The sequence below is a fragment of the Misgurnus anguillicaudatus genome, chromosome 6, assembly GCF_027580225.2.
Source record: "Misgurnus anguillicaudatus chromosome 6, ASM2758022v2, whole genome shotgun sequence".
NCBI lineage: Eukaryota > Metazoa > Chordata > Actinopteri > Cypriniformes > Cobitidae > Misgurnus > Misgurnus anguillicaudatus.
The window spans coordinates 28,272,186-28,292,718 of record NC_073342.2 but is presented as its reverse complement, the minus strand read 5'-3'; the positions used below and the strand labels follow the sequence as shown (position 1 = coordinate 28,292,718).

Here is a 20,533-nt window from a genome sequence, read left to right as displayed (position 1 = left end):
ATTCTGAGCAACCAGACCAATAAACTTTCCTGGCAGAAATCCTGTATTTAAATTGAAGGTGGGATCTGAGCCCTATTTAGGGGGCAGCATATGGGCCTAGTAGCTCTAATTTACTTGTTCCATATTCCCACTTATGACAGCTCAGTTGCTCAGCAGGTGCTTGCAGTCCTGGAAGTATGCAATCTGTATCTTATCTGAGCTTCATGGACACATGTGATTCTGGCTTTTTTGAGCCAATCACCTGAGCCGGAAATGTCATGTGACCGATCATGATATATCAGAGCTCTTTAGCAGCAGATAATGAAAAATCAAGAACTCAAGATTTATTTTGTCCAGCTTAGGTTATCCAGCATTATGTAAAAAAATTGGTTCATCCTTTTGTTGAGTTATTCATTTTATTCAGCTTTGGCCAAGAATTTTCCTTTTGGTGCATACCTAATGTTCTTCCTAACTAACAAAATGCATTCCAGAAACACACCCTTAGCAATCATCTGACGTCACATTAACCTTTTAAAGAGTAAATCCCCCTGTGGCTAACTTGAGTTAATGAAGTTAAAAAGTGATCAGGTTTAACAAAGCTGGTTTTAAACACCGTAACATTGTTAGTGCTGATACCTGGAGATACCCTGAAGGTTGACCTGCATCGTTGAGGGGCCGTGGCAATTCTGGATTTATGGCAATGGTGCCAGGGCATAATTAGCATCGTGTGTGCCTAGTCACGGACCGCGAGCAGTGCTTTCTTTCCTGTGAACCACCTGCTGCTTTCACGAGCCTGGACTGACAGCAGGAGCTCACGGATGAAATTCTATTGTAGCAGTAACCCAACCGATAACAAATCAGAAAACATCGAAAGATCTCAATTTCCAGTATTTCTTTCCAAAACATATACATCTACTGTCTGCGTGCTGTATTTGTTTTATGCAGCTTTAAAACAGATAACTGTGTTAACTGCAGTCAAAGAGAGGGAAGACATGCGATTGCTACTGAATGTTGTTGATTTAAACCTATCTATCTGAGAAGATGTGAAGCAATAAAGCCCCATCCTGACAGAAATAATATCATCAAAGCATATTTGTGGCTATGCTGGGCTTAAAATTTGGTGAGAGTGGGCAACCCTGATTTAGTGTTTTGTGTGGTTGCTTGTTGTTTAATTACTGCTCACCCCACAGTGTATACACAAAAATGTTCAAAAAATGGTCCCTAGCTGTCGTCGGGGCTGTACCTTTTTAAAAAAGTACACCTTTGTATCAAAAGAGTTCATATATATAACGTGGGTTCACACCAGCCACGTTTGAGGCATGAAATTCGCGTCTACCGCATCTAGTTTGCTGCTTGAACATTTTGAGTTTACTCGCTTCATTTGCATGAGAAAGTCTCGCGTGAAATTCTAGTCATCGAGACATTCACGTGGAAATTCGTGTCATGGGAGGGGCTTCTGCGACTCCGCTCGCTTCCATTAATCACGAGCTCCTGATTGGTTAAAGCCGCGCAGTTTTCCACCAAATTTCAAATGTTTCAACTCGCGCGTTTGCCGCGGCAACGCTCAATTCGCGTCATTCGCACGAACTAGATGCACGAATGAGGCAGAATCGCGTCTACCACGCTAAACGCCTCATTCGCGCCGCGAGACCTCCAGACGCGCGTCAAGGCGTCTTCACATTGACTTAAAGGTGCTCTAAGCGAATTCACGCATTTTAGACCATTAAATATTTTTTGTTACATACAGCAAACATCTCCTCACTATCTGCTTGCTACCTGACTGCTGATCAAAGTTTAAAAAAACGCGATCTCTGTAGACAGCCCAGGCTCCACAAACGTCAATAACAACACAGTGGCCAAACCTACCACCACGAAACAAAACAAAGTGTTCCAGCTAATAAACGACAAGAAGGATTTGGGGGTGGGGGTTAGGCGCGTTCATGAAAGCACGGAAGGGAGAGGGAGGCGGAGGAGTTAGCTACGCTCCGTTTGTTTGAAAACAGTTCAAACATCAACTATTTTTTATTTCAGTTTTCAGGTTAGAAAAATAACAGCATCTCACACTGTATAAGGGATCATTCATGTCCATAGAGGAATGAGTAAAACTAGCAGGCACCAAATATGAGGATAATTATAAAGTATTTCCATCTCTTCAATGCAAACTAATAGTTGGACACATTGCACAGTACAGTTTGGTATTCCTCCTACCTTTAAATAATGAATGTGAGGTAAATAGGGCTCAGCGGGCGTGGCCGTGCCAGTATGCCATCGCAGCGAGAGCTGATGAATACACATGGGAAGGACAGATTGTACTGGGCTTTTGACTATTACTGAGAGAGAGAAAGTAAACCCATCGCTCTGCTGATCTGTTGCCAGCCAAGGTGCGAAGGACCGGCTGGAGAAGTTGTTGCCATTGGTAACAGATTGAATTATTGATTTCCGTTCTGCTTTGCACCTTTAACCAGTGCAAGATATATCTACGGGTAGTTATGTACTGAGTGCTGCTCTGGGACTAGACTGTTAATTCTCTGACTTTATTTCTTCAGCTACCACGCTTTGTTCGAAACTGAAAATGTTCAGCCCAATTAATGAGCGATCAGCATCATTATTACTAAAACATATACTTAGGGATCTGACTTTAGCAACTTTGGTGTAATACCTCAAATCATGCCGCTTGTTGAGGAGAGGTGGGAAAAAAGACTTAACTAGGTGAAGAAATACCATAGACTTCTTATTAAAAAGAGATTTGAGTGCACCATATCATAGACACTTGGGGATCACAACATCCTTTGGGTCACCCAGATCACCTCTGCAGCTCTATAGCAATGCATTAGCAATGACCTTTGACACCAAAACTGTATAGCACCAACATTTGGTTGCTCTTTTCATTTTCATGCAATTTCACTAAAAGAGTTGGTCCACAATAAGATGTAACACTCCAAACTTTCTGTGGGACACAAAAGTAGGCGTTTGGGAGAAGTTTTAGAGAAAACATGCTGGATTTGAGTTCATGATGTACCTGAACATGTGACAGCACATTTGTGTGGTTGTGTATGAGTCCAGTGACAGAAGGGCCCGTGGAAGGACAGAACCTCATTAATAATGTGATCTGTAAGACGGCCATGACAGCTGCTGTCTGCAGGTGCTGAGGAGAGTCTCTGGAGAGAGACAGAATGAGCGAGCGAGTCTGAACACCTGCTGCAACAGTCATGATTGTGCGTGTTTGTGCATTGCAATAAAATCATTTTGTTAATTGTTTTTAGTGTATACGACGAAAAATGGCAACCTAAATAACCATAAAAAAGATAAGTTTACTTGGCAAGTCAAATATTTTGGGTAAATAGTTTTTTCTTCATTTTTTATGTATAAATAAAAAAGGTTAGTGACGAAGTTTTGTGTTACTTTCAAAAAAGTTTTTTAATGAATGCAACTAATAAGTCTAGTATTAATACAAGTATACAAAAAAATTTACTTTCACTTTAAAATTTTTTTTAAAAAAGGTTTCAATTTTCAGTATTTTTTAACATTTCCATTTTGGTGCATCACTACACAAAAGGATACTGGGCCTATTTTAACGATCAAAGTGCATTGTCCAAAGTGCATGGCGCACTGTCTGAACTGGTGTGTCCGAATCCACATTTGCTAATTTAACGACGGGAAATATGGTTTGTGCGCCAAGCACACAGTCTAAAAGGGTTGTTTCTATTCTCATAATGAGTAATAGGTGTGTTTTGGGCGTAACATGCAATAAACCAGTGAGAGTCTCAGCTCTCATCCCCTTTAAAAGCCAGTTGCGCCATGCCGATTCCCTATTTAGATGGCGGAATTTGTAAACTGAAATACTAGACGGGGGAAGAAGACCATCACTTTAAAATTGATGTTAAAAAATTGTGTTGTGTTCATTTGTATTGAAAGGAAAGCAAGCATTTAATTACTTACCAGGTGAAGCAGCTCTTTACACCTTCTAACGTCTCATAATCGGTCCTCGTTTATGTCCAAGAGACTCAATAATAATCTTTTACATTTTAATCCTTTGATTTTTTCAATCAAAGGATTGTGTGTGATAAGCAAATGCGCATTGTCGTCCCGTCCATAGGTTCATATTACTAACGCGCTCATTAAATAACAAAAACAATATTGCACCATTGACTTAAGACATAAGACAGGTTTTAGTTGGTCAATGGCGTAGTCTATTTTAGTTGCCTCAAAATAGCAACGCGCATCAACAATGCATCTGAACACACCTCGTTTTCAGACCAGATTGCCCATGGGTGCAAAATTGGGCACAAATGCATTTGCTGTTTAAACAGTGTGGTGCTAAATGTGAAAATGATAATTGCGCTGGGTTGAAACTAGCGTCGCGCATTGTGCTGCATTGCGCCGGGTGTATGATAGAGTCCACTGTGTTAAGTAAACTGCAGTTGTATGTTTCAAACAGAGATGGCAGTAGAGAGGCAAAATTTACAGATTGCAGCTTTAAGATTGTCTTTTTTGCCATGCAGTGTTTCTTATCTTATAGATCTGCAGTTAAGTCAAATGTTATGAAATTTGGGGTAGACTGAATTAAAATGTGGTCCTGTTTGATCTGGTAGCCATCAGTAAACAGTTCACTTTAGCTAAAACTTCACTTTAGCTTGGACAATGAATTTTACACAATGGAAACGTTTATCCATCGATAAGTTTCTGTCTCTCCAAAGAACACCAAAGAGTTGTACATGCACTGAGATCTCTGCTCACATCCGATTCAATACAATGAGAGCATCAGCGTGACTCTGAAATCATTATAATCGTTCAGAGAGAGACAATGGCCATTTCCAAGCAATTCAGCAATCAAACGTTAATTGCTGGTGGCAGATCCAGTAACCGTGGAGGGGTTGGACGTATACATAGAGAGAGACTTGGGCAATTGTGAATTATTTCTCCATTCTCAGAAACATCATTATCCACTTGTATTCTTTTCTTTTTTAAGTCTTTTTAAGACCAAACCAGCTGGCACAACGCTTTGTCAGTTGATCTACAATTAACTTTTAATAAATACAGGAGCTCTGTTCCTATACATCAAACTGTACTGCTAGATGAAAACTTAAAGGAAAAACTCATTTTGGACTTTTTATTAATAAAGCCTTGCTAACTGAATATTTCAAGGGCCTTTTATTATCTATTCAGTTAAAAGCTTAGAGTTAAAAGAATAGCCTAATTCATTTATAATTTTCAATGTTTTACCAAAAACATGCATTTTGAGTTGTAATAAAGTAGTATTATTATAAATTTAGCTTACTGTAAATAAAGTTCAGTTGTTCAGCTAGTTTGCTAAAACAGTGCTAATTATTACTTTATAGATAATTTCAATTATTAATATAACATTAAAAAAAACATTTACAACATTTTTACAGTATAAATACAGTAGAATTGTAGGATTTAGTTGTTAGTTTGATAAATAGATTTGAGTAGTTGAATAAGTTATTTAAGTGGATAATAAAAAAAGAGGTTTAAAGCTAGCATGCTAGGTTAATTTGTGTTATTTTTTGCATAGCTGTTCTGTATTCGTGGAGTGTGCCTGTTTTGAAGTAAAAAGTGAGAAACAAGAATCTCGCTTCTGTCAGCTTCTTTTAATAATTTTATGTAATTTTTTTGATGTTTGTCAGATAATGCAAGTAGGGGATGTTTAAAACACTCAAAATGACATGTTAACCTGTAATTTTGACACATGACAGGTTAGCATTTCAACTGATATAAGCATCGGGACGATGATGCCGTTCACTGTCACGAATCACTTTAAATAACTTCAGCTGTTGATGTATACAGGATCATGCATGAAATTGCAATCTGTGTTGAAACAAACTCAAACATTTCTCAAAAGTGTTTTCTATCCAAATTTTAAATAATTGCAAGCTAATCAGCAACTTAAACTGTGCATTGTCAAATATTATAATATGATCTCTAACAATGAGCATATTAGCATAAATGACATATACTGTAAATGGCTATTTAGCAACTTGGTGTATGTACTTAACGTTCATGCTCATTTTTTACATGAAACTGTTTCACAGAGAGGTCAACAAGTCATTGTAATTTTGTTTGCTATTGGTTGTTTTTCCATTTGACTGCTGTCTCAAACTCAGAAGGTGGATTGCGTGAGTTTCCCTGTCTGTGTTTTCCATTGGGGGCTACTGCATTGTGTTACTACTCATTTGCATGAAGATTAAATTTAAAATTGGTTTTTGAACGACTGCTAAGTTTTATTAATAATGAATGAGGACAGGTGCTTTGTTGGTGCATATAATTGTCAGTGTGAACACCCCTTTAAAGGTATAGTAGCCAAAACATCCTATTTAATTTAGAGAGAACCTGAATAATTCACTTATAATACTTTTTTTGTGTGTGGATAAAACATCCCAAAAACAGAAATTTATATAAATGTTTTACAAGTGTGAGACACAGTTTCCTTATCTGTCATATACTGGACACTATATATGTCCGTGTGCGTTTTTAACTGCCCTGATCTAGCTCTCGTGTGTCTGTAGAGGCCTGTAGATAAATGGGACTCTTTGTGCATGGTCATGAGAAGCTGGATTTTATTCTCTGGGTTTGGACTCAGGCCCCACGTCTGGGGTCTTAACAAATCCAACATTGTGTGCCAAGTCCTGCCCTGGCCGTAGCTGTGTTTGTATGTGTGGGTATCTGTGCATGCCTCATACAGAAGAGACTTCCTCTCCTCTGCAAGAGGACAAGCATGTGTAAAGAAGAAAGTGTTTATCTTGCCTTGACCCGTCAGATTGATGGTTTTGTAGAATCTGATGAAAAAGTTTGGCTTTCCCTGGGCAGGTTTTCTCGGCAGTGGGTTGCAAAATGGGTTGGGCGCAGATATCAACAAAAGCAGGCTAGCCTGATCTACAGTATTATCAGGTTATGGTGAGGTGACTAAAGATGAGGAGGCTGAAGATTGAGGATTAGAAAAGGAGTTATATGAAGATGAGGAGGAGATAAAAATGAAGAATCTGAAAACTAGAGGAGTGGAAAGATGAGATAAGAAGACAACAGGAGTCAAAACTAAGGAAAAGAGATTAAAGGAGTCAAAGATGCCTAAAGAAGATGGAAGGATGTCGGAGATGTGGAGATCAGAAGATGACGAAATGAGAGGAGTTGGATAATAAGGAGATTTTTTGTCAAAAAAATGAGAAGAGAAGGTGAGAGGCGTCAAGAGTTGAGAAGAGGAGATAAGAGTAGACAAAAAAGAAAAAAGTTGAAGAATGAGGAACACACATGAAAAAGGATGAAAAGGAGAGGAGATAAGATGGGTCAAAACACAAGGATAAAAGATGAGAGGTGTAAAAAATGAGGAAAGGAGATGAGAGGGTTTGAAAAATGAGGAGAGGAGATGAAAGGAGTTAAAAAATGAAGAGAGGAGGCAAAAGATGAGGAGTTGATAAGAGATAAGTCAGGAGGAGAGAACAAACATAGAGATGAGTCAGAAGAAGAGGAAAGAAGATAAGAGGAGTCAGAAGAAATGAACAGAAGATGAGAAGAGACAGACAATGAGAACAGAAGATGAGAGGAGTCAAGACAATGAAAACAGAAGATGAGAGGAGTCAAAGGAGAGGAAAGAAGAAGAGAGGACTCAGAGGAAGAGGAAAATAAGAAGAGAGGAGTCAGAAGAAGTGAACAGAAGTGACAGGAGTTAGATGATGAGAACAGAAGGTGAGAAGAGTCAGAGGAGAGGAAAGAAGAAGAGAGGAGTCAGAAGAAGAGGAAAATAAGAAGAGAGAAGTCAGAAAAAGTGAACAGAAGATGAGAGGAGTCAGACGTTGACAACAGAAGATAAGAGGAGTCATGCAATGAGAACAGAAGACGAGAAGAGTGAGAGGAAGAGGAAAAGAAGAAGAGATGAGTTAGAAGAGGAGAACAAAAGAGGAGTCAGAAAATGAGAATAGTCAGAGGAGAGGAGTCAGAAGGTGAGAGGAGTCAAAAGAAGTGAATAGAAGATGAGAGGAGTCATAAAAAGATAACAGAAGATGAGAGGAGTCAGAAGAAGATAACAGAAGATGAAAGGAGTCAGAGAGGAGAGGACAAAAGATGAGAGGAGTCAGAATAGAGGAGTCAAGACAATGAGAACAGAAGATGAGAGGAGTCAGATGAAGAGGACAGAAGATAGGGAAGTCACAGAGGAGAGGACAGAAGATGAGATGACAAAAGATGAGAGGAGTCAGAGAGGAGAGGACAGAAGACAAGAGGAGTCAGAGAGGAGAGGACAGAAGATGAGAGGAGTCAGAGAGGAGAGGACAGAAGATGAGAGGAGTCAGAGAGGAGAGGACAGAAGATGAGATGAGTCAAAAAGGAGAGGACAGAAGATGAGAGAAGTCAGAGAGGAGATGAGAGGAGTCAGAGGAAAGGACAGAAGATGAGATGAGTCAATGAAGAGGATGAAAGATGAAAGGTGTCAGAGAGGAGAGAAGATGAGAGGAGTCAGAGAGGAGAGGACAGAAGATGAGAGAAGTCTGAGGAGAGGAGTCAGAATAGAGGAGTCAAAACAATGAGAACAGAAGATGAGAGGAGTCAGAGAAGAGAGGACAAAAGATGAGAGGAGTCAAGACAATGAGAACAGAACATGAGAGGTGTCAGATGAAGAGGACAGAAGATGGGGGAGTCACAGAGGAGAGGACAGAAGATGAGAGGACAAAATATGAGAGAAGTCAGAGAGGAGAGGACAGAAGACAAGAAGAGTCAGAGAGGAGAGGACAGAAGATGAGAGGAGTCAGAGAGGAGAGGACAGAAGATGAGAGGAGTCAGAGAGGAGAGAACAGAAGATGAGAGGAGTCAAAAAGGAGAGGACAGAAGATGAGAGAAGTCAGAGAGGAGATGAGAGGAGTCAGAGGAAAGGACAGAAGATGAGATGAGTCAATGAAGAGGACAAAAGATGAGTGGTGTCAGAGAGGAGAGGACAAAAGATGAGAGGAGTCAGAGAGGAGAGGACAGAAGATGAGAGGAGTCAGAACAGAGGAGTCAAGACAATGAGTACAGAAGATGAGAGGAGAGGAGAGGACAGAAGATGAGAAGAGTCTGAGGAGAGGAGTCAAGACAATGAGAACAGAAGATGAGAGGAGTCAAAGAGGAGAGGACAGAAGATGAGAGGAGTCAGAGGAGAGGACAGAAGATGAGAAGAGTCTGAGGAGAGGAGTCAAGACAATGAGAACAGAAGATGAGTCAGAAGTGCACAGAAGATGAGATGAGTCAGAGAGGAGTGGACCGAAGATGAGAGGAGTCAGAGAGGAGAGGACAGAAGATGAGAGAAGTCAAAAAAAGTGAACGAAAGATGAGAGGAGTCAGATGAAGAGGACAATAGACCAGAGGTGAGCCGTCAAAAGGTGATGATGAGAAATCTGGAGCAGAGAGAGAAGATATTAAAAGGTGAGAGATAATGGGAAAAGATAAGAGATAGAGAGATAAGTAGCTGAGATGAGGACATGAGAGAGAGGTGAGATGAGGAGAGCAGTCATTCACCATCACTCACTCCTGTCATGATAAAATCCACATCAACCGTGATTTTGCCGCTGGTGTTTTCAAACAAACAGTAACGGACACACACACGTCTGCCTCTCTCCAAAAGCTAGCTTCTCCATTCCTCCATCAGAGCTATGAAACTCTTTCAAGCTGTTAATCGTTATTTAATCAAGCTTACTGCCTTGATCTGCTTATATTCAATTAATTTAATCCTCTCCGTCCAAAGGCCACAGCACATCAGCACTCCAAGAAACTGACCCTCTTAACCGCATCTCGGTGGGTCGTCGAGATGTAAACGGACATGTGTAATGTGGGTGTATTGTTGGTGGTTAAGACTGTGTGTGAGGTTGTGTAGTGAGGTGTCCTGTGCTCAGGTTTAAATGCGATTCTGACCCATTGCCTGTGAGTGACCCAGATTATGGGAAATTAGGGAGATTTTGGGAGCTCACTATTCTAGACCGCTGCGCCACATTATTGGGATGGTGCTCTTGGCAAAGGGTTACATTACACCACCAGCCAATAATTGCTCTCATTCTGTCTTTAGGGGTAAAACTATAACGATACCTGAAATATTAGATTATAATTGTGATTATTTTTTATGATTTCAATATGCAAATTTTCCAGTTTCTTTCACGCTATGCAACAACAAAGGGCTTCTGGGATATGGGGACTCCCGCTGCGACCGGAGCTGTTCTTGAGCTCATCCTTGTGTTTGCAATCCGCTAAGTGAATTCCTGGGGTGTTTGTGACAGCTTTCCAGCAACTCAAAATGACTGTTTTCAGACACTTCTATAAAAACAAGTTTGTATACCTGAGATACTGCATTTGTCCTTGTTTCTGTTTGCTTGTTTTTCATATTTTGACATTTGGTACCTGGGTAGGAGGGAGGGATGAGTTGCATGCACTAAAGGCACAAATTTCCCCTTTACTGTGTCTTTAGGGTATTGTATGCATACTGAACAGTTGCATAGTGTATAAATAGTAAATAGTATTTTAGTATGCTACTTGAACGAAGCTCTCAACAAAAATTGCTTAGTTCATCTTTAAAGCTGCTTAACTGTCCAGAAATATTATAAGAGTGAATGAGGCTCTAAATAATTATACGAGCTTTGCTCCATTGGGTAAAATCAAACTCATTTAATCTATGCACATGCATGCAGATAGATAACTAACTGGCTCTACAAGTCATAAACTACCCTTTCTTTATATTCAGTAGGACCTTTTTATTAGGCTTTCATTATATTTTATAGCTCCATTCCCTTGGGTTACAGTAAAATGTCTTTTATTTGTTAAAACTCCTTTAGCTCTTAATCTGTCTGTGTTTATAAAGAGGTACATTAAGGCAAAAATCCTTAATCAATGAGAAATGCTATATAATTAAGACACGCAGTTTGCTTTCGTACGGGTGGGATGTAAAGACTGGTTTGATTCATACAGTATTCCCTATTCAAATACTTTTTTTGACGGCTTCAAGTGCACCTTTAGCTTCAGGCCACCTGACTTTTATTTCCTAATAGCGGTCAGTGGAGGACAAGCCCGTAATCCATCAGAAGTGTGTCAGTGGTGCCGCTGGTTTCTATGTGACAGAGCGCTGCTGGGCTGAAGCCAAGGTCTAAGATGATTATTTTGCTACACCTAGCGAAAGCCAGTGAATAGAGAATATTAAGCATCTGTGAATACGGTAGTTCTCAGTGGCCGTGAAACTGCAATTAAGAGGAAAGTTTAATTATTTGGGTTGTGTCATAACTATTTGGCACATGACTTAATAATCCTTCTGTGATCTTATAGGAATTTATTAGATTTTTCCCCGGGGTTAATTGTGTTGGTTGTTTCTTTTTATAGCTCAGAAGATGGTGGATTGGTTGCTCAGTTGGTAGAGCATTGTGTTAACAGCCCAAAGATCATGGGTTCAATCCTAGGGAACATATAGGGGTGCGCGGGGCAAAAACTAACGCGGGGTTAGTTGTAACACAGACTTTTTACATTGTTGCACAAGGTTGAGCGTTTTTTATTTCCGGTATTTTTTTCACGCTGCCAAAAGATGATCTCATGCAAAATATTGGAAATGTATAATATTTTTCCAGAGAGTTATTGATGAACGAGTATTTTGGTGGCATGGAAGTAAATTTTTTCATCATGTTTTTTTCGGGTTCTAATGCTGAGTTTACACCAACCGCGTTTCAGGCCTCAAAATCGCGTCTACTGCGCCTAGTTTGGCGCTTGAACAGTTTGAATGCATTCGCGCGTGTAGAGCGGAGTAGACGCACGGAAAAAGCAAGCATTTGACGCGCATCAGAGGCAACCTCCGCTTCTTGTAGGAGGGGCAAGTGCTATGCAGTTGTCTGTTTGCAAGATGACTGATGTTGACCGTGCATTCATCAAGAGTTACCAGTTTGTATTTGGTAACCTTACTACAGGGCGCGGGTCGTTAAAAGTCACGTGACTCAAAAGTGAAGTGTGTATTACAACTTACCAGGTTGCCCGATGTCCTCACTGACACTCTTTCAAGCGAAGTCCTTTTTATTCCTGTCTCCTCTAGAAATAAGAACTTGTGTCGTATAGCTCCGGGTGACTGCTTACGGACAATATCAAGCCTTGGTTGAATGAGTGACTCCGGGCGGGGCTGCCACCACAACAGCAAGCAGGCTCCTGATTGGTTAACGTGGCGCGAAATTCCGCCAAAGTTCAAATTTTTCAACTCGGGCGTCAGCCGCAAATTTGTGTAAACCGCAAAATGCACAAAAAACACCATTCGATTATTCAATTCGCGCCTTTTACGTGAGCTTAACGCTTAACTCTTCCGCGCCGCCGGACCTCCTGACGCGCATCAACGCGTCTTTACATTGACTTAACATTGAAATCACTCGCGCTTCACACCTCTACGGCGGTTGGTGTAAACGCAGCATAAGTTGGGTGTGTAAGATACCAAATCCAATGCTGTGTCATATTTATCAGTGTCTTGTTGACTAAAACATAGCATCATTTTGAAATATGTCTGCAGCTCTTAGCAACTGTTTTGGTGGGCTTGAAAATATTTTGACCCAGCGGGGTTAATTGTAACACTGTGTTACAACTAACCCCTCAGCACTTACGATATGAAAACCACTAACGTTAGCGTAATCCTTGCCGTTGTTTTAAATAGGCTACACATGAATGATTGCTGGCTGCCAATAAAATAAATGTGTCTGTCTTATCAAAAATTGTGGTCAAATTTATAGTTCTGTGTGTCATATCTTTAATATTGATAGAATAGGGCACGTAAAAGATTGAAATCATAATGAAATAAATGTCTAAAATCAGACTTTGATGCTCATTATCTCAGAATTGGATTTTTGAAACTGTAGTATGGTTATTACAGACTGGGTCACATATAAAAAATGTTTTGTCATAATTGTGCGTTTTTCCCCCACATATTTAGACATTTGTATCCATTTATAATTGAACTATTGTTAGAAAAGGACTAGATGAATGAATACAGTGTGGATACCTGTGTATTATAGACAGATATATGAGCAATATCAACTTCAAGTATATAGACAAAATAGTATTAAAATATTTGCCTGCAAACTTATTTTTTAGCAAGTGTTACAACGAACCCCCTGCCCGTTACAATTTACCCCACCTCTGGGGTAAGTTGTAACATTTTCACTTCTGTGACGTTTGGTGTAATTGTCCAAGAATGGTAAGCAATAGAAACAAACTTTAAATGTTCATTTGTAGCAGAGATGTGTGTGTTGCTTGTGTAAAAATAAAATAAATCAAACTCAAATATTTTTTGAATGATTGAGTCAAAACCAAAAAGCGATAGGTTGTGCCCCGCTCTCCCCTACTTTATCTAGAAGCATATTGTGCTGGACATCATTTTAGATAAAAGCGTCTGTCAAGCGTGAAATTACCAAAATTTTATTACAGCGTTATGTTCTGCACTTGTAATAATCCTCTGTCTTAGTGTTGTGTGTTGTATGCATTGTCTTACATTGTTGCCATGTCCACATCTTTTTTGGGCATACATATCGTTGTGGCACTTAACCGTTTTTGGCCTTGGCTCATGAAACGATCAAGTTATTGGTGTTATTAATGTGGCAAGGTGCCAGTCTTGGTTGGTTTGGAGATAAAGCATTTTGATTTATTTATGGTATATTGATTGTTTGGTGTTTTTTTATGTGCAAGACCTGGCAACACATACAGTCATTGTCAAAAGTCATGTTGGCACCCTTGGTAAATACGAGCACAGAAAGCTATAAAAAAGAACGTACAATGCTTCTTCTTTTAAGCTTTCATTTAAAAAAATCACAAAAATATGATGTTTCATTGAAGTAAAACAATTGAAAGTGTGTGGGGGGATTACATTATGAAATAAATGTTTTTCTTTAATACACACTGGGCACAATTATTGGCACCCCTTGATTTTTCTTAATTAAAGCTTAAAAGAAGAAACAATGTAAATTCTTTTTTATATATTTCTTTGCTCATATTTACCAAGGGTGCCAACACTTTTGGCCACGACTGTATAAGTAAAAGCTTCGTACCGCTGTGATTTTTTTGCACTGTGCATACAGAAGACTGTTTTCCCTTCTAGGCATTGATTTTCTTCAGTGGAGGTTTTTTTTAAAAGAATGAATTTAGTCCAGCATACTGTTGGAACTTGCAAAAGTTTATTGAAAACAAGTCTGGTCAAAAAAAAATTTCCATACATATTCTCGGCCCGCACTTGCCTACAATCATTCGGATGTACAAAGGGGTGTAAATTAGTTTACTTCTTGCCAAATTCACATCACATTCTCTCTCAGACAATTATTTAAAAACTAGAGGATCAGCTCATAAATTCATGCAGTGTGTTATATGTAATAAAAATGGTAATGATGCTGAACAATACTGCAGATGAAAAGTAGTGAATGTGTGTGCCCTTCGTCTTATTTTTTAGATAGTGAGAGGCCGATGGAGGGAACCGATACCAGCCATAAAAGAGGCTCACGATCCTCGGACAAGTTACGCAAAAGTGAAGACACCAGTAACAGCCAGGAGGAGGAAAACGCGGTGAGTTCAAGGGTTTAACTGCAATGCAGTGTAATAGTAAAATATATGTACAATAGTATTAAAAGTGAAATAGTAAATGGAACTAGTGTTGAAACAGATGTGAGTCCACATTCACATTGTAGCGTGATCCAATTTGGGTTCTTTTGGTTGTTTTGAAAGATGATTTCTGAAGCAGAGCATGTTCAAAACGCAGAAAAAAATGCTTATACATCACTTCTTAAAATGAGGTTTGCTTCCATAGATAAAAGTTTTTGTTAGAACATACGAGGTCACCGCAAAATGAGGACACAGTGAAAACTGAGGTTCATCTCAGCTTAAATGTTTGATAATCTCTCCGCTCTGCCAAAAGATACTTCACTGCATTTTCGCCTCTCCCACGTTGCGGGAGGGGTCCGGATTTTAGCACCTTTCATCTCAAACAGAGTAGACGTGTACTATCTCGGTCTAACACAAGCTAGTCCAGTTACTCTCCCTCTTATTGACTGATGAACGCCATATTGACTGTCAGATAAAATCAGTTGCACATTCACATATGGAAAAAATTTAACAAATAGGTTATTTAGCACTGAAATCTGCTTTTGAATCTAGTGCCGCAGGGATGAAGTATTTTTTGCAAAACCCAGAAGCGAGTTAGCTTTTCAGCACTTCCGGTTCCATTGTCCTCGAAGTCAATGGGTTTTTTGAATGGGGTTTTCGTTAAACTTCTTAAATAGGTTTTTAATTAACATAAGCACAAGATACAGGGTTTCCACAGGTCCTTGAAATCCATAAACGTTTGTGAATCTGGAGGAAAAAAATTAAGGCCCTGGGATGTTTTTGAAAATATGCATACATATATACAGGTCATTGAAAGTGCTTAAATCTATTCTATGCAAGAAGTTTTCTGGAAAAAATCCATATTATTCCCTGTGTAGTGTAGGATAATATCATAAAAATTCTAGACTTTTTAAGCACACGTGCTAAACTGTTCGCTTTAAATTGTTGATGTTGATTCATACCAAAATGCTTTTTTGCATAGTTGTGTTTGATACATGAAAACGTCTCTGGTTACGTATGTAACTGTTGTTTCCTGAGAAGGGAACGAGACGCTGCGTCTCCCTTGCCATACTTCCTGCGTCCCTGTAACGCCGTCTTTGGCAGTATTTCAGATAGTGATACACTTCCTGGCTCCCGCATCACCCTGTCTTTGTCGTTAACCCTCACCATTGGTTAAATTTGATATACACATTCAGACGCACTTACCCCTGGAGGCGTCCCCAAAGTGTCACCGCAGTGACGCAGCACGAGTTCCCTCAAAACGGGAACTGTAACAATGAATCTTAAAAAGTAACTCGATGTTTCCTTGCTCTCACTTGAAAATGTGTCCCCACATTTAGTCCTTGAATTTGAGGGTATTGGATCTGGAAAGTCATTGAAAGGTCCTTGAATTTGAAGTTAACTAAGGTGTGGGAACCCTGAAGATATTTTCACATTTTATTTTATGATACGATGAGTACAAAACACACAAGTAATCATGACTCATGACTTTCAAAGCTTTAAGGGTGGTTGCTAACAAGTTACAACATGGGACTACAGTTGTCAGGGACGTCATCACCATATACTGTAAAAAAAGATGGACGTATTGTCCGTGACGTCACACATAGGTTTGTGAAGAGCTTTTTTGAAGCTTAAAGTAGGCGGTGCCTGCCGTCGCCATCTTGGCAGCACGTCACCGCGCATCACTCACGGATAACCGAAAATGGGTTAAGAGGTGGGACATAGGTAAAGCTGAGGTGGCTGGTTGCTGAAACCACGCCCGCCTAGCTCGATTTTTGTGACAGCAGTGGCAGTTCACCCATCACTCAAGTGGCATTAATTATGCAGAACTTTAAAGCTTAATATAATTTAAACGGATGAGTTACAAAAATATTCACCGCCTTCACAGTTGTCATGAAGGGCAAAATTAGCTATATAGACTAAAAACTCTTTTTGTACCAGGCTGTAAACATATTATTTTCTACTGTAAAGTTGGGCATTTTAACATGGAGGTCTATGGGAATTAACTCCCTTTTGAAGCTAGCCTCTAGTGGCCAGTCGATGAATTGCAGTTTAAGTCACTTTCGTATTAGCTTCGTCAGAGAGATCGGAAGGTTGCCCCTCGGTAATCACGCATGAAGGTCTCAAAAACAACGCAACAAAGATTCATCCACAGAGTATTTCCTTATCAGGACACATGTTTTTAAATGTGTTTAATTAAGTTTGAAAAAGCTGTCAGAAGCTTGATGGTGATGATTTCATAAAAGTTGTTCATCTGTGAAAATTATATTGTTTATGTTTTTTGTTTTATGTTTATGTTTTTTGCGATATTCCAAATGTATGGGAACAATAATTGGGCTTTTTGGTGAGGGAACCAGTGTCCCATTAACTTCTGGGTTGGCCTACAAAAATGTCATCGCTGAGCAAAACCTAGGTCTATAGCTGAATACTTGAACACCCTATGAAATCAAACCCGGTGTTTTTGTGGCCAGATTGTATTTTTTGTGGTATTCAAATTGCCTATGAGTGCTTTCTTTCACCTACCTTTTTAAGTTCGGTTGAATCGTCTTAGTTTTTGTTGTCCCATTTGGTGCGGTTCATTTAACGTTTTGGCTTCAGTTGGGTAAGTGCGGTATTGCATTATCTAGTGCATAATCGCGGTATTGCAGATTAACACAAAATTCTTCTTTTATGCAAATATTTTTCTTAATTGACAGGATAACTTGTCAATGGTGGGGAAAGAGTTAACAGGTTTAATACGATTCTGATTTACAGAACCATACACCCATGAATTCTGTGCCTTGGTACAGCTTGAATTGTAGTGGACTCTTCTGTAGGATCTTTACTCTGATTCAATAATATCGATCTTCAGAGCAGCCGTATAAAAGAAAACCCAATCACAGAGCTTTTCTTAGCTTAAAAAGCCAATAGCAACGGCCAAAAACTCTTCTGTTCTGCTTTCAATTCTCACCATATTAATCTCTTTCTTCAACTATGTGTCAGATGTCAGTGTGCGGCGCTAATTGAAAACTGCACTGAACCATTACAAAACCCGATTAGAAGTGACTTAAATTCAATACTGCCAATGCGCAGTCACAGTAACTGTGGCCTTTTTATATTGTTAGTTATTATCTGCCCCATTTGACAGCTAAAATGACTGGTTATGTCCCCAACATCAAACTACATCATACTTTTTCTGCAGTTTATCAGATTTATATAAAATAAGCTGCTCAAATGTGCAGTATATTGTACACTGCTCTTGGAACTGTATCCCACAATGCAATGCAGCAGAGTTGTAACCAAGCCCCCCTCACAATAATCAGAAACATTCAAATGGTTCCCCCCAATATTAGATGTTTTAACCCTTGTGGGTTGTTCCCATTCACTACCCTTTCGGGTTGTTCATGTACAAAAAAGGCCACTAAATTAATTTATCAGATAAATTTTTTTTCATAAATCTGTTAATCAACCTCAGTACTGATCAAACCTACCAAATGTTTACAAAAGTTCCAAGATTTTAACTCTTTAATTGCCAACTTCATAAGTGATGCCACTGATTTGGGGGAAAACACAAATGGACTGATTTTCAATATAAAAAGTGATTGTGGACTGGATTTTTTTACCTTTTTAATCTTGGGCATGTCAAAGATTGGTAAAAACATTTTTAGTTTTTGTGCAGCATCAGTTTTTATTCTTTTCCTCCCTCATTTACTGTTTTTGCCTCATTGACTTCCATTATAACAACATTTTTTGATTGCAAAGCCATGACACCATATAATCATGCATTTTTGATTGTTGGTGTTTTTTTCTTTTGCTAAGAGGTAAAATATGTTATTTTTACTGTTGATCACCACGAGATCAAAACAGAGCTTAATTTCTGACTTGTGCAAGGCCTGCATTTTATTCTTGTGCTGTCTATCTTGACCAGGACTCTCTGGTAGAAGAGAAATTGTATCTCAATGAGACCTTCCTGGATAAATAAAAATAAAATAAACAAATAAATAAAGGGTTAATGGTGCCACATGGTGATCAATAGTAAAAATTGCAAATTTTACCTCTTAGCAAAAGAAAAAAACCGCCAACAATCAAGAATGCATGATAATAAGGTGTCATCAAAGCCAATGTTTTTACCAATCTTTGACAAGCCGAAGACTGTGAAAAAGGATTAAAAAAATCCAGTCCACAATCACTTTTTATATTGAAAATCTGAAATTTTGTGTGTTTTTTTTCATCAAATCAGTGACACCACTTATGAACTTGCCAATTAAAGAGTTAAAATCATGGAAATTTTTTAAGCATTTGGTAGTTTTGATCAGTACTGAGAGCGATTAACAGATTTATGAAAAAAAAATCGAAAAAATATTAATCTGATACATTTTTACAGCCATTTAATTTAGTGGCTTTTTTTTTACAAGAACAACCCGAAAGTGTAGTAAATTTGCCCAGTTGAGTTTTAAAAAAATTTCAAAGTATTTTCTCAAAATATGTATAAATAAAAGATTTGTCACCAAAAATCATTCCATTTGCTGAAACACAGAGAAAGTTGTGGCCAAATTAAGACAAAAAAATGGCCAAAAATGGCCTCAACAACCCTCAAGGGTTAATATACATACGGCCTTGAAATGCAGCTGACTTTCATTCCCAGTGTAATAAATAAATAAATGCATAGATAATGTAATTATTTAGTTATCTTCAAAATCTGCATATGTAGTAGGTCATTCTGATTATATGCATACAGAAAATGTGCATAAATGTATAGCATACATGTATGTAGTATTTATTGTAGTATATATTAGTATAGCAGTATGCTAATGCGAGCCTAGCCCATTATTTCCTGATTCTGTTTAGTGGCACAGAAATGGCACACTTCACCTTTAAGAATCAAGACAAAGCAGAAAACATCCTCCAAGGTCAAGACGCAATAAATTTTCCTAACACGCCGCGTGTCGGGTGAGTCGTGTATACCGCTCTAATTATTACTAGAGAATTCATCAACCCGAACCGTCTGGCTCCAGCTTGATCTACGACCAGCTCACTTTATCAAAACTGTAGCTTCATCTATTATCGCAATCGCCGTAAATCCGATCCTCACAAGACAGGGCCAAACATGAAGCAAACTCCGAGACGGTCCCGGGCATTAGAAAGTGTTTCGAAGCATGAGCTCAGAATATTAATGAGGTTAATTCATTCTCCTTGTCCAGGGGTAAACAGACTCGGTCTAAGAGCGGAAGGCCGGGTCGCATTTCTCACGTCCGGTTATCCACCAGGATGACAAAACATGGCCCTTCCACAAATCAAATTTTAATTTTGCCTGCCCTGCAATGTGGATGATAATGACCCGAGCGATCCGTTTCATCAGTCAACAACAAACAGCAGCTAACCAAAAAAGAAAAGGTTTGAGATTATTCATGCAAGGTTAATGCATTCATTAGACCAGGCAGACGATTAACCCCTTATTAAAATGAGCATGCTTAAACGCTTGCTTGCCTATGATTTGTCCTTATTTGTCTTTATATTCATGCAGATGCTTTTATCTAAAGCAAGTTAATTTTTTGGCAGCATGTGTGTTCAATGGGAATCAAACCCATGAACTTGATGTTGCTAGTTGAAGCATATACTAATTCTAAAATAAAACATTTGCATACATTTACTACTCATCAGATAAATGTTGTTAACTAGTTAAACATGTTATATAAACAATGCCCAAGTCTTTTAAATGTAGGCATTGCTTGTTTGTACATTTATTAAATAGATTTCACAGACTATCAGCCCAAAATGAATAACTGGCACTTAAATTCTGCAGAAATTAGTCGCAATATTGATCAATCAACTGAAAATGAATAAAAAATGCAAGACCTTTCATCTAAAGTGAGCAATAATGGTAACTGATAAACGTTCCATTCATGCTTCATGTCTAAATATTTCAGCCAGAATAAACAATGGCTGTCAATAATAATGGGGTTATTGTTCATAAACATATTAAATATCAGCCAACTACTGCGGA

At 38.8% G+C, this 20,533-nt stretch overlaps 1 protein-coding gene across 1 annotated transcript in view; it reads left to right on the top strand.

Moving 5' to 3' along the window:
* The window catches only part of LOC129433393 (N-acetyl-beta-glucosaminyl-glycoprotein 4-beta-N-acetylgalactosaminyltransferase 1), a 163,588-nt gene that overhangs the window by 24,985 nt on the left and 118,070 nt on the right, over window positions 1-20,533 (top strand). The window contains exon 3 of the mRNA XM_073868892.1: window positions 14,402-14,514. Within this exon, the coding sequence (XP_073724993.1) occupies window positions 14,402-14,514 (113 nt within the window). The remainder of the gene's footprint in view (window positions 1-14,401; window positions 14,515-20,533) is intronic.